Source organism: Schistosoma mansoni, chromosome 3 (assembly GCF_000237925.1).
Source record: "Schistosoma mansoni strain Puerto Rico chromosome 3, complete genome".
NCBI classification, from domain to species: domain Eukaryota; kingdom Metazoa; phylum Platyhelminthes; class Trematoda; order Strigeidida; family Schistosomatidae; genus Schistosoma; species Schistosoma mansoni.
Window position 1 is genome coordinate 15983716 of NC_031497.1, and position 19926 is coordinate 16003641.

The 19926-nt window shown below is 29.8% G+C and overlaps 1 protein-coding gene across 1 annotated transcript in view; it reads left to right on the plus strand.

Moving 5' to 3' along the window:
- Smp_156360 (putative pyruvate kinase) overlaps positions 1-19926 on the plus strand; it is a gene marked incomplete at its 5' end in the record, with an annotated part of 65554 nt that overhangs the window by 16285 nt on the left and 29343 nt on the right. The window contains one exon of the mRNA XM_018799400.1: positions 5919-6488. Coding sequence (XP_018651192.1) covers positions 5919-6488 — 570 coding nt within the window. The remainder of the gene's footprint in view (positions 1-5918; positions 6489-19926) is intronic.

Sequence of the window (19926 nt, forward strand, 5' to 3'; positions counted from 1 at the left end):
CCACACTACACAATAATTGTAAATGCATAATTAAAATAATTATTGTATTTATTGTTGATTGAATAACATTTTAAAAACTTTTGAATAATCTTATTTGACTTAGAATGTAGCTGTAAATAAATCCCCAAAATCAATAGCTCTGTAAGTGTTCGACATTGGATGCTGACCACATTAGTTTTAGTGGACTCGTTTAGCTGAAGGCGCTTGGTCATGCATCCCTACCAGATCCCGTTACAGAACGGCGTGGTAGCATCTCCTGCGATCATCAGCCAGATTAGATAAGTCACCTCTCGATATATTAATAACGCATCAAATACATCTTCCAACCTCCTCGCTTCTGACTTCTGATTTTAGCTGGGTGGGCGTGATTGGATTATATAAGGTGTTACTGGTAAAGTGTTGTCTAACTACAATACCCGTGGTATCTTCAAGACTAACTACAATGTTTTTATGTTCAATAAATAACTAAAAGTTCTGATCACTCTTCTGTTTATTTATTACTATATGAGTATTGAATATTAGTTGATTTTCATCACAGATTTTTATAATTTCATTCGGTTATTAATGAGATTGAACTTGATAGTTTCAAATGAATTGTGATTTGGGTAGTTACCAATCAATATTCTTTTTATATATCTTGATAAGTAGAAAATTATAATTCTAACGTTTCATGACGGTGTAAGCCACTTCTTTAGATTTATTTACTCTGAAGAATTAGCTTACACTGTTATGAGACGTTAGAAATATAATTTTCTACTTATTAGGATATAACAAAAAGAAAAATAGATTTTTAAAATTTTTTAGGATAGTTAAAAGTAGTTGAGTTGATATTCTAATTAAGAATTCACAGAATAATCTAATTTAAGGTAATTTACATTGTCATCTGTTCTGTAAATGTCAATGTAATAATGAAGTGATGAATATAATTGATATCACTGATACTCCACTAATAGTTTTCATAATCTTATTATAACTACATTATTCTGATCGGCTATCAAATATTTTTAAAATCTCTTTATTTCTGATTATATTATAAATTGTCGTGTCCATTTAATAATACAAATAACTTTACTGTATGAATTCATATTGTCTTTTCGAATCATATCTTCTATGTCTAATCTTTTTTATAACTAATAATAATGTCACTATTTAGTGAACAAGAACACAAGTGGGGACAATCGAATATATATAGGCATACACTACAGACTATCTGACTGAAATCTGATAACCATACAGCAAACAGTTAATTTACAAAATAATAATCAATTGTCTCAATCTTAACTGTTCCTTCTGCAAATATCAGTTCGTCTTCTCTGATTTTATTGTTCATGCATTTTTATACCGATTGCACTTCATTTCTGTTCGTTACGTATTGATCTTCTGCTAAAATACATTCTATGCCTGACCATCATCATATATTACTTATATGGATATAAGTAGACCACACTACAACTACATGTAATAATCTAACATTTCTCTGAATTAATATATTGTAACAAATTGAACTGATCCATATATTTTCTAGGTTCTTCGTTGTATTTGACTAAGACGAAAGTTCTTTCTTATAACCTATTTCCCATTTTAAGAAAAAAATAGGTTAAATCAAAATAATTGACAGAATGAATGTATTATTAGTTTTTCATATTATGATTGTTGAATTCCTAATTAAAAAAGAAAAAACTCAAAATTTTTACTTAAAACTGTTAGTACATGCTTATGTTAATTAATCTTCATGTTTCTATGTATGTATTTATTGTTAAAGTAAATTTTAACTTTACACTTATTTTCATATATTAACAAAATATCTGCAAGACTAGACGAATTCTTCTTTCTTTTTTTATTTTTCGTATATCCTTGTTTATCGATGTATATACAAATAAGCAAACGGAAATAATGAATATTCATTTCATATAGATGAGATCATGAGTCAATTGAAGCTAGACCATCATGGAAAACTTGGAAGCACTGGACGACCGTTTCGTCCTATTGTGGGACTCCTCAGCAGTGCACATCCACGATCCCGCCTCGCAAGTTCAACCAGGTCTGTTGTGAGATATTAACTCACTGAAGACAATGGTGGACGGTTGCTGAATTTCGTGGATTGGTTAAAGTTAGACATTAACACCGTTGGATGCCGGCCAGCTCAGTGGTCTAGAGGTTAAATGCTCACACGTGAGACTGATAGAACCTGGATTCGAATCTCGCGAGATGGGATCGTGGATGAACACTGCATGAGGAGTCCCACAATATTATAAAACAGCCTTCCAGTGCTTCCAGATTTTCCATGGTGATCTATCTTCAATCGACTCATGATCTCAACTTTATAAAATTACTAAAGTCTCCACAAAACCCCCTTCTCGAATATTCATTTGTCAATTATCATTTCAATTGTATCTTTATTATCTATTTTTATTCTCTAATTACTTAAATAAGATTAAATGATATTAATAAGTATTCAACGGAATAAAAAAAACCTAATGATATTGGTCAATTTTTATCAATATAGTAAAAATAAACGTTTTTTTATTGTTCTGTTTTTTTTTTGTTGTTGTTGTGTTTCTTTTTTTAATTTCACAGTTAGTAAAACATTTTTTTTTATTTTTCAAAAAGTGAAATGAATGAAAAAGAAAATATTATTCATTTAGAAAGTATGTCAGTTTTCAATAATTTAACATTTAGAAATTGATTGAATTTTGGTTTTTTTTCCCTTGTACATCCTATTCCTTATTTCTTTTCTTTTTTTTTATAAAAAAGAAAACTAATCAAAATATTATCGATTTTTTCAATAGTTTATACATCATATAGACACACTTTTCAATGAATTCTTTGTTTAAAAAAAACAACAGATGATCAGTCAGTTCGTTAATTAGTTAGTCACAATGTAGTTACTATGATAACAAATTTACTAAACACTTTTGATTAAATTGTCAATATTAATTAAAACAATAAAGTTTTTGGGTACAAAAGGTCTTTATAATAAGATTTGTCTTGTGGTGTAAATGTTCATTTTTTGTTTGTTTTCCTTTGTAGACAATATTAATTTATTAAGATTTTCTATGAGATACTTATGACAATGAAGATTTTAACAAAATGAAGCATTTATTGATATATATATATATATAAATGTATACTCTTGTGTCCAATGCTGGTTGGTATATGAGTGTGTTAAAAGAAGGGCATAAAATCAATCTATTAAGTTATTGACTTTTGGTTGAGTTCTATCTAATAATTGTAATCAGTGACTGAGTGATATATAACTAAGTTGGTTACCTTGATCCACTTTCATTTATTGTCTACCTAATGTTAGGCTTGAGTTAAGTGTTAGGTCAGACTGTTCATTCTTCTATATTATTTATTTATTTATTTGGACTATATCTCTCACATTTCCATTGGAGTTAATGATTGCACATTATTGATTGCCGTCTCCTTAATTTCTATGCCCATTATCCTGAAGCGGAATTGGTCAACTTTTGCTGAAACATATTCTTTCAAGATAACCAACTAAATGACTGAGGAATTCAATAAAATAATTCAACATCGTATTATAGCATCTCGCCTGTTAGATAACCCTGATCACAACTGCATTGAGTTTACCTTTCAAAATGTATGACAATCTTAAGAAATAACTATGTATTTTAGCATTAAAATAATAACTCTTAACTTCTTAGCAAAGTAAGATTATTACTGAACACTCATTGTAGCTCAAGTCAGTTAGCATGAACATGGGAAACAATAAATCTGTTATTCTACTTAACTATATAAAAGACAAGCTACTAATGATTCACATGAAAATAAAATAAGGTTACTTTTAACAATTGTTTACAATTTCTAATTCCTACACTATCAAACTGAGTGGACATTTAGTATTTTAATAGATTCTGAAGGTAGCTTTTCTTACTGGCTGTTATTGATTCTAAACTTAGTTTTTTATTGTTATCGTACTAGCAGGAGGAACTGAATGCTCTCATTGCGATCTTTTGCGGAGTCATGAATGCTCGCTGCTAATATAATTGGATCTATGAAGAAATAGTTCTTTGGTGCTCCTTACTTCTCAATGGTTACCGACATATTTCACTTTGTTTTTGATGAAATTAACCAAAAATATATGAAGGAAGACCATGAAAATCATTTATTTCATCTCATTATACATTTATGGGTTTTTTCTGCTAAGAACACAAATTACATTACCTTATAAATGTCAATGACGATTGATGAACTAGATTTTCTAGGTCTTTGATATATACACTGATGTTGACCTACCCATTTAACAATAAAAAAATTACATAACTGATTTTAACCTTCCACTCGCATTAATAAAAGTTCTAAAAATTAATCCATGATAAAATGAGTATGATAATTGTAGATTTATTTACATGAAACAAATCATTGAGAATTGAATGAAAGTTCAACTTGAAGATTTCAGTTGCTTACTGTATCAAACCTGCTATGGTATTTGATGTTAGATGGCCATAGAGTCAGCAGAAAATCCAGGATTTTGGTTTCGTGCTGGATGACACTCATCGACATGGTGAATCAGCAATCTCCAAGGAAATGGTGCTCCCATGTGGAGTTGAACGTATGCCACACAGGTTCACAAAATGAAACGTTACCGTTAAGGGCTGTAGTATTGGTCAATAGTCAGTAATCAGTCAGTACAGATATCTCAGCTCTTCAGTATATCGGTCGTCGTCCACACTAACTTGTGCTTAGTAAAACGAAACCAATATTTAGGGCTTCCTATCTAACCACTTGGATACCTCATCATGATACTAAAGAAAGGAAATCTCAGTAAATATGAGAACTACAGAGGTATCACCCCACTATCCATACGAGGAAACGTCTTCGACAGAGTGTTGATGAACCGGATTAAAGATTCAATGGACGCCCAACTTCAAGATCAACAGGTTGGATTCCGTAAGGATCGGTAGTTCGCAGATTGAACGCGACACTATGGATCATCGTTGAACAATCAGTTGCGTGGAACTAGTTACTATACACCAACTTCATTGATTACGAGAAAGCATTCGACAGCACGATAGGAGAACATTGTGGAAACTTCTTCTACACTATGGAGTTCCTCATAAGATTGTCAACATTATCCAGAATTCATACAACGCACTACAGTGCAAAGTCGTGCACAGAAGAACACCAACACAATCAAACTTGTTAGGGAAACTCTGGAAGAGATGGAAACATTTTCGTATCTAGGTAGCATCATCGATGAATGAGGAGGATCGGATGCAGACATAAAGACACAGATTGGCAAAGCAAGGACAACATTCCCACTGTTGAAGAACATATAGAAATCAAAACGACTGTCAACCAATATCAAAGTCACAATATTCAATACGAACCTCAACACAGTTCTATTGTTCGGAGCTGAAACTCGGACAACTACTACAACCATCATCGAGAAGGTGCAAGTATTTATAAACAATTGTCTACGTAAGATACTCAATGTCCGTTTTTGACCGGATACCATGAGCAGCAACTTACTGTTGGAGAGCACAAAGCAGCTTCTAGCTGAGGAGGAAATTAGGAAAATATGTTGGAAGTGGATGGGACATCCATTTCGGAAATCATCAAATTGCATCACGAGGCTAGCTCCACATTGGAATCCTGAAGAAAAATGGAAAAGAGGGAGACCAAGGAATACATTTTATCGAAAATCAGAGAGAAGCATCAAAAGAATAAGTAGCAACTGGGTGAAACTGGAAAAGATTGCCGAGGACAGAGTTGGATGGAGAATGCTAGTGAGCGTCCTATGCTCCTCCATCGTCAATTGAATTTCAAAATCCCTAAAATGACCAAAAAACATGACAGCAGTCATATCTCAGTGACTAATCACTGTACTGAGATTACTGAACATTTTACGTTTTCATACTGGTAATTTCCATTTTTCTTTTTTAATTTTATAGATACATTTACAACAAAATCAAATACAATTAAAAAATCTAATTCATCGAAATCCATTGTTTCGTCGAATTCAAATAATTTCCTACTCACTAATAATGTAAAATTTCAAGATAATTCTGAAATGAATAAAATCAGTGCTATATCATCTCTTGAGACAAATTCATCTGTATGGATGTCTGAATTATCAGATCATATGGAATCTAATCAAAGAATGTTTAACGCTAATAGGAATTATGATCCATTGCCGTGTACAACTATAAATGATTCTATAAATAATTTACATCGAGATGAAACTACACTAAATTATAATAATGAACGTTCTATCGATTGTACAGAATGCAATAATCAATCAAAATACGACATAATTAACAATAATTCACTAAGTGGACGTACAAATTTTACAACTAGACAATTAACTGAATTAGAAAAAGAATTTCATTTTAATCGTTATCTATCACGTGCAAGACGTATTGAGATTGCAGCTGATTTAAATTTAACAGAAACTCAAGTGAAAATTTGGTTTCAAAATCGTCGAATGAAACAAAAGAAACGTATACGAGATAAAATTTTAGGTAGTACTTATCATGAAATGGAAGAGAATACAACATCAATAACAACTAGTCCTCCATCATCTATATCTAATAATTTAAATAATAAAATTAATCAATCTTGGAATTTAATTAGTTCACAAACATTTAATAATCAATTATCCCTAGAAGAAAATAAACAATTAAGTCATATCAATGATAATATCATTACTCTTAACAATAACAATAATAATCAAAGTACTTATTATCATAATAAACCTTTTATGGATTATAACACTCAAGGGTTACGTAATCGTTTAACATTTCATCCCTCTACAGTTTATACTACTACTACTACGATTGCTTCCAATATGATCACCGATAATGCTAATACTAATACTACAAACAATGAAACTAATCCCATGAACATTTAATTCAAATTATATACTAATATACTGCATTTTGATTTCAATCTTCATTGAATTTCAAATAAAAATAATGTTGTGTATTATCTACTATTGACATATACTTTCAGTAACAAAAAAAAAGAAAAAAGAAATTTGTCCTCTTTTTTCCCTCTTATTACTAATTCATTGAATGAAGAAGAAATTGAAAGAAAAAAATAAATCAAAATGAAACTGAAGAAAAAAATCTTATCGATTATAATTAAAATAATTCATTTTAAATTACATTTTAATTATATAATAAATTTATTCAAAATTTGAGCGCGCACAAATTCAAATTATTATGATGATTATGATTTTTATATACAATTTGTTTTGTTTAAATAAATGAATAAATAAATAGATGAATAAATAATGATGAAATAAAATTTTAAAAAATCAACTGAATTATTTTAACAAAAAAAAAATAATTTTTCTGTTTAACTTTTTATTAATTCATAAACTGTATAATAATTAATAACAAAAGGGGTTTTTGTAGATATTATAGTAATTTTATAAAGTTGAGATCATGAATGAATTGAAGTTAGACCACCATGGAAAACCTGGAAGCACTGGACGGCCGTTTCCTCAACAGTGCTCACCCAGTACTTACAGGTTTTTCATAGTGGTCTAGCTTCAAATGACTCATGTATAATAGTTTTTTTTTAAATATTCATGCTTCTTTAAAAAAAAACCGATTAATACTACTTAAAAATTATAATCAGTAAATTTATTATTAGAAATGAATTAATCTCATATCAATGATTATATAGTTTTTCCTTGAAAAAGCTTGAACCATATTGACAGGCGAAACGTTGGATTTACTTCAAATTCGTTCACTGAGATTTTAAAAATATATTATTCCTATTTAATGTCTTACATCAACTCGACGCCCAAATACTATGAAACTATTCGCTCTAATTTAAACGAAAGTTCCTATAAATCTATTTAGTATTTATTATTTATTTATTATTAAAGTCTAATAGATTACTTAATAAGGTATGTATCAATCATGAAGAAAACTTTTTTCAAAACTGTTAATACGGTTCATAAGAATATATTTAAAATGTATATTATTGTACTGAAAAAAATAATAAAATAAATTATAAACAGATATGGATGATGGATAGCAGTGGAATCCATGACGTACTCTTCGTCTTATTTAGGACTTTTTAGTTGGATGCATTACATTCAAGATTTAAGATTCGAACCTATTACTATTCACTTCAAACGTCATCGCGTTATTTACTTATCTACTGAGTCCAGATAGCTACTAGCTTGTAAAATGACATGAAGTTTAATTCATTTTGTATTTGTTTATCTGAATTGCTCGATTGAATTAAGCCACATAAGATACATGTATACCAATAAGAGACTGATCAATTACAGTCCTAAATATCAATGAGAAGATTCAATTAAACAATAGCAAGCGAATATGTAATTAGCGTTGATTAATTAATGGCAAATAATTAAAAGAAAATTTTGATAACACTATAACTGGTAACTTTAAAAAATTCACCGTTTCTTTTTATTTACAAGGGAATGGACAAAATATTCTTCAAATATTTAAAGAGTTAGCTCAGAATTATTATCGTTAATACGAAATAATGAAAATATAGCTACCAAGTATTAATCATTACTGAAAATATTTTACGAAAGATTAAGATAAATCAAATTCTAAGTGTAAGTCAAGTAAAGATTGAATTTAGAAATAAGACCTCTCATAGAACATGTAATGAAGGAAGGAAAAACTGGTTGTATTGATGAAAGTGTCATTAAGAAATGGGTGATGTAATGCAATCAATGTTTACTGAATAAATAGTTCAAACAGAGGTAACCCCATAAAAGCGTACTGCATTGTAATTTGGAAAAGAACATCCTACGTCATATGATTAAACACCTAAACTACCAGACTATATTGTACTACAATCTGATTAATTTCAATAGATGCCTAACTAAAATTATATTGTTAAGATGGTGGCTGGAGGCGATCGACAATAGGCCCTAGAATTAAGTTTCATGCTGTTTTGCATTTGTCAGCAAATCGTATCTGTGATACTTGAAACTGGTTATTACTCAGTAATTAATCAGTTGTAAAAAAATCACTTCCCTACAAAACCAAATAATTCATTTACAATTAGATGACTGTTATTTTTATTAGTCAGTAAAATATAAAATAATATTTAAAGAATTCAAAAAAAGGAAACAGTATATAACTATAAATATTTAAGAATATTTTAAGGAAAATATCTTGATTAAAGGCTAGTTTGATTTAACACCGTAATTAAAATCAGTCTTTGATCAATGAAGCCTAAAAAAATAAATCAATATACACAAAACTTGTTCAGTTAAACTGTACTTACCAGTAGACCAGCAACCTACTCCCTGATATTCAAGGAGTTCTAGTGAAAACTAGTGAAATATGGAGTCCAGATGTATTGAGAGTGAAACAATTGTCTACAGTGGCACCGGATAATCATCACACCATAGCGCTAATTGATTGAAGATGGATTTGTACCATTGGTTTTTTACTCAGGGTTCTAATGGTCAAGCGTCTACTCCAACACCTGAATATCCCGAGCTTAATCCCTATAGGAGTAGTCAGTACACATTGCTGAGAACTAAGACGAAATGACCGTTTATTGGTATCTGGTTTCAGTGGTACCTCAAATGAGATTAATCTATAACGAATACGATATATAAATAAGCATCCAGTAAGTACTGTTTAAAATCCTACAAATTAACTTGTTAAAAAACAACTAGCGTTGATTTTTTTAAATTTGCGTACTTCTTCCTAGCAGCTTTACAATTCCTTGTTAGCTAATTAGTTTGCGGGCTTCGACGATATTAATCTGAAATTTAGTATTGTTGAGGGTAACTAGTAACTACACCAAAAAAACATTGTTTTTCACTACAACTAAATTCTTAGGATCATGGTTACAAAAACAGACAAATCTTTTTTTGATTCTTTTCATTAGATTTAGTATCACATGTTGATTTAGTGGCTAAAGTAGATTAATAAATAGGTGAATAGAGCGGAGAAAACTCTTTTCAATTAGTTTTTTTATCACGGCTCTACACTAATATATACCTATATAAATCACAACAGTAATGTAATACTAACCAAGTAACGATGTAACATACTAATTGTACAATTTCCAAGTAACTATCAAAATAATATTGAATGGTTAATTGAGTAACTGAAAGAAAGATGATTATAATTACCAAAATAAATTATATTAAAATTGAGAAGTTCACTTAATTGATTACTAGATTACTGTTATGTCCTATGGATCTGCCAATATTTCATATGACTAAATCGTCAATTAGAAACACCGACCTATATGACCTTGGCACTACGTCAGACGAATAACGCATAAACCAGTGCGAGCAGTGTAGAGTAAACTCTGAGTTCTTATTGGTCCTCTAAAATAGTAGCTACTTTCCTAACCCAGTCGGTTCAGTCCAGAACACTAATATCAGCCTCCGCTGTATGAATCATATATTTCCAATAAACGCAGTTTATATACAAGCAAATCAAACCGCATCATGCCATATATAAGGGTATAACCATTATACATGATCAAGCAAAAAGTGGCTGTGAGTGTGAGATACTGTAACCAAAAAATTGAGAATAACTTAAGAACGATAAATCGTATAATAGTAGTCAAGAAGTCAAATGGAAGCTTATAATAAAAAGAATATGAGTATACATATAATATGATTACTTAATAGTTATACAATAAGAATATATGTATAATAACAGTCCATAAATAGTTCCCGGAAGTTACCCATAATTTAATCTCCGTATACAACAATTATATAATATTCAAAAAGAGAATTAATAAAATATTTTGATACAAGAATCAAGAGATGAATATGTTGGGAATATGTAAAAAAAATTTAAGTTGACCCAGTGAATAATATGATGTTTTATTGATACTAGTATGGGTATAAACAAACGTTTTGCGGATTGAGTAATTTGTTACAGCAAAAATATCTTCGAATGTAAACGAAAATCGAAATAAATCAATGGTAGACACTTTTTGAAATAGTATTGGGTAACATCAGTTTGCCTCCTCGTAATTAGAACATTCTTTTTTGTAACATCTAGCCATAAATCAACCTAGAAATCAAACAACTTAACTACAAAGGTTTTATGGTGTGGTGGGGGGAATTCACTCGTTAACACCTAATTATACAATATAGTGAACCAACTGTCGCCTAGCTCGATGGTAGCATGTGTGTCATAGAGACGGAAAACAGTACTTATACTCACAATGATTCAGTTCGTAATGAAAAACTGATACATAAATTTAACGTATTTGTTGGTTAAAGTGTTACTATTCTATTTCATGTTTATTTAATTAATGAAACATTTGGGAAACGTATTTATTGCAATTGTATTCCTAGGACGTGGTGAAATCATACTCTGGAAACATTACAAATGATGTTCAATACAGTGGGCCAATCAAAGGTTGCTAAATGAGAAAACTATGTTGTGCTGACCAAGAAATAGTTTCATTTTCTAAGAATTATATATATATATATATATATATATATATATATATATATATACAAATGAGTGTTTATGCATTTCGATTCAGTTCAGCCCAACAAACTTCGTCTCTTACTCCTAATCTTGTCACCCAGTTACCAACTGGGGCTTCAATACTTGGAAGTTTTGTGTATCGCTTTTAGTCTTGGACACCGCACGTCATAACATTATTTAGATTTTCTATTAATTTATTAGTTTGATTACCAGCAACTATACTGAGCTAAAAGTAAACGATTTCACCACTATTGAAGATATGAAATTACTTTTACATTCCCTTGAAATAGACAATATGTGCTGTTTTTGAAATCATTTTCCCAATAAGGAACTTTCACCTACATTTTAGCTAATAATTTCACAACAGTTGGAAACTGAGTGCATGGAAGACTTTTAAAAAAGAAAATATATCTGTGAACATTTCAGCGATTAAAATTAACAATAAGTCTAATATTTGACTCGGTAATTTGATCCAAAGCTTCTTCCCCTTAAATACAGGCTTCTATAAAGAAAAATTAGACGGACAACCAGTCGATTTTACCTCTTTCTAATAAGAGATGCATCATTTGCGGTATAGAATAACTCCAGAATAGATGAAAAATGAAAACTTGACCTATCCCAAGATTTAAAATTTTCCAAAATATAAATACTCATAATTATCTTCTCTTCTTTTAAAAAAGGAAACCTAAAGAAATTAAACTTAATTACTTGGAGATTAAAGTGAGTTCACTTATGGTGTTTAACAAAGAACTAGAAAACTAATCCGAGTAAATCAAAAAGTTTTTTTTTCAGAGATAACAACTCTTTCTACTTTTATTTAAGATTTATTTTAAAATTTTCAATTTAATTTATTTTCCTTTTCTTTTACTGTTATACACATGTCTACTATACATACATACTCACTAACATACATAGATACATACATACATACACGTTATTTACCTTAATGTTTAAATAAATGACAGGTTTTTCATTCGGAACTTATCCTTATTAGACTGACACAGAATCTATAGATTTATTTCTTCATACACCCCCCCCCACATTACAAATGTCTCCTATTTTAATACGTTTTAAGACATAAATCCCATCCTTGAAAAAAATTTCCACTTTCTTATTCATCTAAAATCACATCTTCACTGTCTCACCCTATTCACAATAAACTTTTAAACATATCAACTTAGTTCGACACCGAGAAATTAATTCCCCGCCTATAAAATATAAAAAAGAAAAGAATTTATCAAGTCATCCATCATTTTTTGGTCAGTCAAAAGTCAAAACTAAACTATTATCTAATAGTGAGTATGGTTACGTATATTTGAATGTTATATATTCTTCATCTAAAATACAAACATACACATAAATATACAAATATGCACATATACAAAACACACATGAATAAACTTATGTCTAAATGAGAATTGTCTAAAATGACTTTTATAAACCGTTTTAAAACTTCCCTTTTTTTTGCTGATTATTTTCTCTTTAACTAAACGTAACTAAAAAAGTGAATTCAACAAAATTTACTTATTAAATATTAACAAAATAGTAACAAAAGAATAAAATGAAGTAAAAAAAAAAGAAAATGAATGAAAACTTTATGCAAATTAAAAAAAGAAAAAAAGAAAAATCAAATGCCGAAACTATTTTATATACTGATAACATTCTTTTGTGACAAAACTGTTAGTTTTCCATGTGTCTATACATATGGAAAACAAATTATGTATTAAAGAATTTATGTGATATGTTCCATTTAGAAAAACAAAACAAAAAAGCTAATTAATTTTAAAATCAGGAGGGGTTTTGTGGACGTTTCAGTATTTTCATAGTTGAAATCACGAGTCAGTTGAAGCTAAACCACCAAGGAAAACCTGGAAGCACTGGACGGCCGTTTCGTCCTATTATGGGACTCCTCACTCACTGAAGACAATTGATGAACGGTTGCTCAAAATCGTGGATTGGTTGAAGTTAGACATTAACACCGTTGAATGCCGGACAGCTCAGTGATCTATCGGTTAAGTGCTCCAGCGCGAGACTGATAGGTCCTGGGTTCGAATCTCGCGAGTGCGGGATCGTGGATGTGCACTGCTGAGGAGTCCCATAATAGGATGAAACGGCCGTCCAGTGCTTCCAGGTTTTCTATGGTGGTCTAATTTCAACTGACTCGTGATTTCAACTATAATTTTAAAATGTCTAGTTTAAAAGACTCAAAAATTAACTTGAACTGAAAGAGATTGAAGAATAATTCAAAAACTATAAATATGTATCAGTATTTTTCATTTGAAGTGTTTAAATTTCCATACTAATGAATGGTTTTAGTTCTTTAAAGGTTGAGATTAGTTTAGAGTCTTAGAGTGAACAACAACTCCAACTGACGAATTTCAAATAGTGCGGTGTGGTCTACTTATATCCACATAAGTAGTATATGGTGAGGGTCAGATATAGAATGTATTTTGGCTGAAGACCGATAAGGAAAAAACTGAAATGAAGCACAATTGGTAGGAAAATGAATAAACAAGGAAATTAGAGAAGATGGATTGATATTTACAGAAGGAACAATGAAGATTGAGACAATTGATTGTTATTTTGCAAATTAACTGTTTGTTGTATGGTTATCAGATCTTAGTAAGATAATTTGTAATTCGTGCTTTAATATATTCAATTGTCCCCAATCGTGTTCTGTTCACTACAATAGGACAAGTGCGTACCCTGGATTCCAATGTTGATCATCAACCAATTCTATTTATAATGCTTGTAATGTAATGGCAACATCGGACGTAATCTGAATAGGATGCATATGTGCCAAAAGATATCGATCAACAGCAGTCCTTAACACAAATGAAAGATTTAAACAACCAATACGAATGAACTAGATTCATTTAAGTCTCATAGTTAGTATGATAGAAATTAAAGTAAAAAAGAAAAGTTATAAATGTATTTCTACATTTCTCATCTTTACTCTGGTAGTTTTATTTATCGAGATTTTATTCTTTATATCAGATAAGAATTATGTAACTTTATGTACCTAGCTTTTCAATCAACTTGAACAAATCAGTTAGGATAATATTATTAGGATAAAATTAATTTCTTTTTACTGAATAAGATTAGCATCATTTGTTTGTAAAATGTGAAAAATGATTTCGTGTTTCACGAAAGGTGCTTTTGTTACACATTCAATGCTTCCGTAATTATCAACTAAACTTTGAAAATGATTCCTATTATTTCAGTATTAACCACCATAACTTCAACTTTACAATGCAAGAATAGGTAACTGATAAACTTTCTTGATTATAAAATAAAACACAGAGAGGATAGGTTAGTCAAAATGAGTATGTATTAAAATTCAAAAAAGAATAATAAATATGTAAATTTTAATATTTCTCATTCAACTGAGAAAGGGTGGGTATTTTAGAACCATAATGGTATACTAAGAAAAGAATCAAATTGCTCTGAAGCTGATTGAATTGTTCAGTCTACGTGAATATCAGTATATAATATCTCCTGTTATACAATAATCAGCTTGGATTTTTATTGACTGGTACATCTTATCCAGTTTACTTATTTGTGATCTTAATTACTTCGGTCAAACGTCTATGTTTAAGTATATGTATATATATTTTTGTCGGTAGCTATTCATATTGGCTCTGTATTCTACTGTTTAGTGATGGAACCTATTTCGTATGTTAGTCACATTGTGATTACAACAGATAAATTGGAGTCTTTCAAACAGCATCTTTTGCAGTATTCAGGCAGTCAAGTTTTAACCATGATTATATGATTTATATTCTTAACTTCAATAATTTTATTACAAAAATACATTTGATCATATCAACAACTTTAAGTATTGAACGGTCTACGCTTAATATCATGAATAAACTGAAGTCTAAAATATGATCTATTGGATCATTCTTCAAAAACTGAGATTTTGTGTTTGGTCTAATGTGAGGTTATATAAACCCTGTTAAGAATTTTTAAGTAGTACCTTATATAATCTCAAACGATACTGAAAACTAACTTCAAAATGAACATTTATAGTTTATATTACAGATTGACCTTAATTATGCAATACTCGAAAACCAGGAAGCGCTGAACGGTTGTTTCATTCTCATATAGGACTTTTCAACAGACCACATACAAAAACCCACCGAAAGTCGAACCCAATACATTTAGATCACAAAGTGAACGTTTAACCTTTCAGACGAAATTAATTTCAAGCGATCTATAATCGAAATGATCTTAGTTATTTATGATGAACTATAGAATAAATCAGTCAAAATTAATTCTACTTAAGTCAAACAAAAAGTAGTTAATCTATCATAGAACCTGTTAAAAAAATGATGATACTTCGAAAAGGAAGAAAATAAATCATGACATTGTGAACATAGTTCCTTCGTTGTTAGACACGAAATAAAACTCAAAATTGTTCCGAATGAATTAATAAATGAATATATGGAATTCAGAATTTGCTAATAAGTTGAAATTTCTATGATTTCCGTCCATTACAAATTGTTATCAACAATGTTAGATAATAATTGTGATTTTTTTCTTAATAAGATACTACTGAAGTGATAAGATTGAGTAAGCGATTATCATTTAATATAAAAATTTATTCTACTGAGATCATGAATTAATTAATGTTAAATCATCATTGAAAACTTGAAAGTAAAATAAGAAATTAACCTTGACTTATTAATTTTATAAAAGTTTAACCTAATGAACTTCTACTGATTAATATTTTAACGTTTTATAAATAATACGATGGGAGGATTCAATTTCTAATAAGATTTGGAAAAGATACATTAGATTTGTAGTTTATATTGACATTTTTGATTATACCAAATTAAATAGTTTTATTATTATTATTTAAACATATAAATATTGGTACGAAGGGGCACCAGATACATATGCGCCACACAAATCTCATTTGATTTGTGTGAGGCCTGTGATACTGCCCGGGTGCCCAAACTGAAACGAAGATAATTAGTCTATTTAGTTGAATTGGATTATATGAAAGGACTTTGTTTGTTTGTTTCATAATCTTAAAAGTATTAATAAGTATTAATAGGACGAAACGGCCGTCCAGTGCTTCCAGGTTTTCCATAGTGGTCTAGCTTCAATTGACTCATGATTTCAACTATATATTAATAACTTAACAAATATATACATATGCATTCTTTACAATTTCTAACAATGAAATAAAATTTAATTTTTAAAATAATTTTAATTTTTTAAAAAGACATTTTTCAGTTTTTTCTTTTTTTCTTTTCTATTCTTCTTTTTTAAAGTAAATTCTTGTATTAATTCAAGCCTAACTAAAGTCAATTTAATTTTCCTTTTTAAAATCACAGACAAATTGAATAAACTTTTAATCCCTGAACAAATATATATATATTCGTTTAAATGAATTAAATCATATTTTGTTTGACAGAATATGATTAACTAACTTCAATACAAGTTGTTTTAATGGAAGTAAAAAGAAAAGTAGAAAAAACACTTTCAAACAAATTTAAATTTGACAACTAAATAAAAAAAGTAGAATTAAATTGAGAATTTTTGGAAGAAAATAAATAAATTGACTCATGATCTTAACTATTAAAATTACTATAATATCCACAAAACCTCTTCTCATATTAACCAATATATGCTCACTAGTGACTGGCTTTAAGAAGTATTTCCTACATTTATAATGAGAAGCAGTGACCAGTAGAGTTCAACAAGGTCTGTTGTGAGATATCAACTCACTGAAGACAATGATGGATGTGTCACTCAATTTCGTGGATTGGTTGAAGTTAGACATTAACATCGTTGGATGCCGGCCAGCTCAGTGGTCTAGTGGTTGAGCGCTCGCGCGCGAGACTAACAGGTCCTGGGTTGGAGTCTTGCGAGGTGGGATCGTGGATGCGCACTGATGAGTAGTCCCACACTAGGACGGAACAGCTGTCCAGTGCTTCCAGGTTTTCCATGGTGGTCTAGCTTCAAATGATTCATGATCTCAACTATTAAAATAAATATTTCTTTGAAATAAACATGATTTTTTATAAAATTTTAAAGATCATTCACTAAAAGTTTTAACATTAATTTATTTCAGAACTTTCCCATACATGAAACTGGAATACAGTTAAAATAAAATGTAAGAGTCTATAAGAAAAGTTCGGAGAATTTTCATCCTTATAACTAAAATATGATTACTGTATTAAGTACAAGTTCAATTTATGTTACATAATTGGAGGTAATAAAAAAAGAGCTATGTATTTGAATTTATACAGGTTGATTTTTATCAGCAAAACTGACATAAAATCTCGATGAAACTAGTATCCTTCATAAATATGAACTTTACGTTATCAAATGTAACATTCTGAAATTTTAATATCGATCAATGAGAGTTATGATCGACACTGTGAAGAAATGAGGAATTTGGACTCAATAACCACTATCATTTTACGTAGTCTTCAGCGCTGATCGAATTCTATTGATCAATGAGGATCGCTACCAATAGATAAAGTAATTCGATGTTGAGATGAACTATGTTTCATATTATGTATTTGGAGTCCACCATCAAGAAACCCCGAACATAGGCTTCACCTTAGTTAATACTCATCAATAATACATGTGTTCGGACTTAATGCAATGACTGTTTCTGAAAGAATTGCACCAGTATCATGGTGTCACAATCATAGACTAGATAGATCAGCTAGAAGTAATCTATGTCTTGAGTTAGCAAACTGAGACGTATGGCAGCCATATTCTTTAGAGAAATAAAGATAATTAAACAGGACCATTATGTTATAGTCCTATATTCTTTTCCGTTTAAGAATTACCAGTTATAATACCAAAATTTATAATCAAATGAATAATTATCAAGAACTTTGAATGTTACATCAAAATGTTTTTCTAATGATGAGATTTACTTTTTTTAAAATAGATTTTGGTATTATGATTTAAGTTAAGAAGAGATAAACACTTACACCCTTTATAATCTTTTTTGGTACACCACATGTTCAACGTCTTTACTTCAATTGTTTTGTTTAAAAATAGGACCAAACCATCAATCTTTGTCATGGTATAAGTGTAAATTCATATGTTCAGATGAAATTAGCATTTTTTGGAAACGATAAAATGTTTGATTAGTCAACTTTATCAGAAATGTGTACCATTAAAGAAACATTGCTTATCAAACTGTTAACACGTCGTTAGTACTTCCTATTCATTGTAGTAAACATGTTATCAATCTGGAATTGATTTTAACTCGATTAACTAAGGATAGCAGAGTAAAGAGGTTAAGTCAAATACTCATATGGTTACCTGTTATGAACCTGAAATTCTGATGTTTTAAGACATATACGATGTTTCTTATTGTTCTGTCTTCATACTATTCATATGAAAACAATGTTAAATAATATACAGGACAAGGAAAATACTTTTGACAATCTCAAGAATTTACACGATCCCAAGTTCGAACGTTATAATTGTTCGCTTATTGTTGCCTTACATTCATCTAACCTTGTATATGTTGAAACTTTAACTTATTTTTCAGAATGATCGTTTTATTTTATTTCACAATGATTCCCCTATATTTTTGAATATATTTTTTTACGCTTGTAAATATAAAAGTAGATGATTTACAGCTTGTACTAGCCTACACATTTGATTCTCATATCCGGATAAATAATTACTTAAACACTGGGTGACCTATTTATATATACATACACATTAAGCTATAATATTTATTTATTTATCTCCCTTTCCGAATGCTTACTAGTCTCATCGTTTAGGCTGATCGTAGGGAAAATATATTTTACTTACTTTGCTTCACCTTCTGGAAGCTGTGTATCATTAGGAATTATGTCAGGAATGGTCACAAGGATATTCTTAACACAGTATCTTTTACGCAATTATACTCACAAACGTGACCGGGATTCTGCTTAAACTACCTGATCATTATCAGTCGTTCTGATCTATGCACCATTGTGAATTGTTTTTATTTTCACACCTACATCCTTACTCTTTGAAAACAACGATTTCTTTAACTATATAGAGGGTGATTCAAGAACTTGAATTCTCAGTTAATTTCCTTGGTCAATTTTTCATTTCATTACGTAACCATGGTTTTAACAACAAGTAATTAGCCCAAATATCTAAACAGACCATTATTTGAACACAGAATAATTCCAGGAAATCAAAATCTTTCGCTGAATTGTTCATCTCACTACTCTTAAATGACTCAAATCAGTTACTTTGAAATTATGTTCAACTTCTATTTGTGATTCCGACTGTTCACTTTTCATAACATATTCCTACTTTTTCACACGAGATTGCTTGAATTCAGCGCTTCGGTGAGATTACCTATACGTTGTAGAACAAACGACTGGTGATTATTTTCAGTTCATCCAGTCATATTCTTTTTTTCTCATGTTTATGGCCTGCATTTTTTTCTTGTTTCACTCTCATACTAGATCCTAATTGAGATGTAATAAATGCACTATTGACTAAC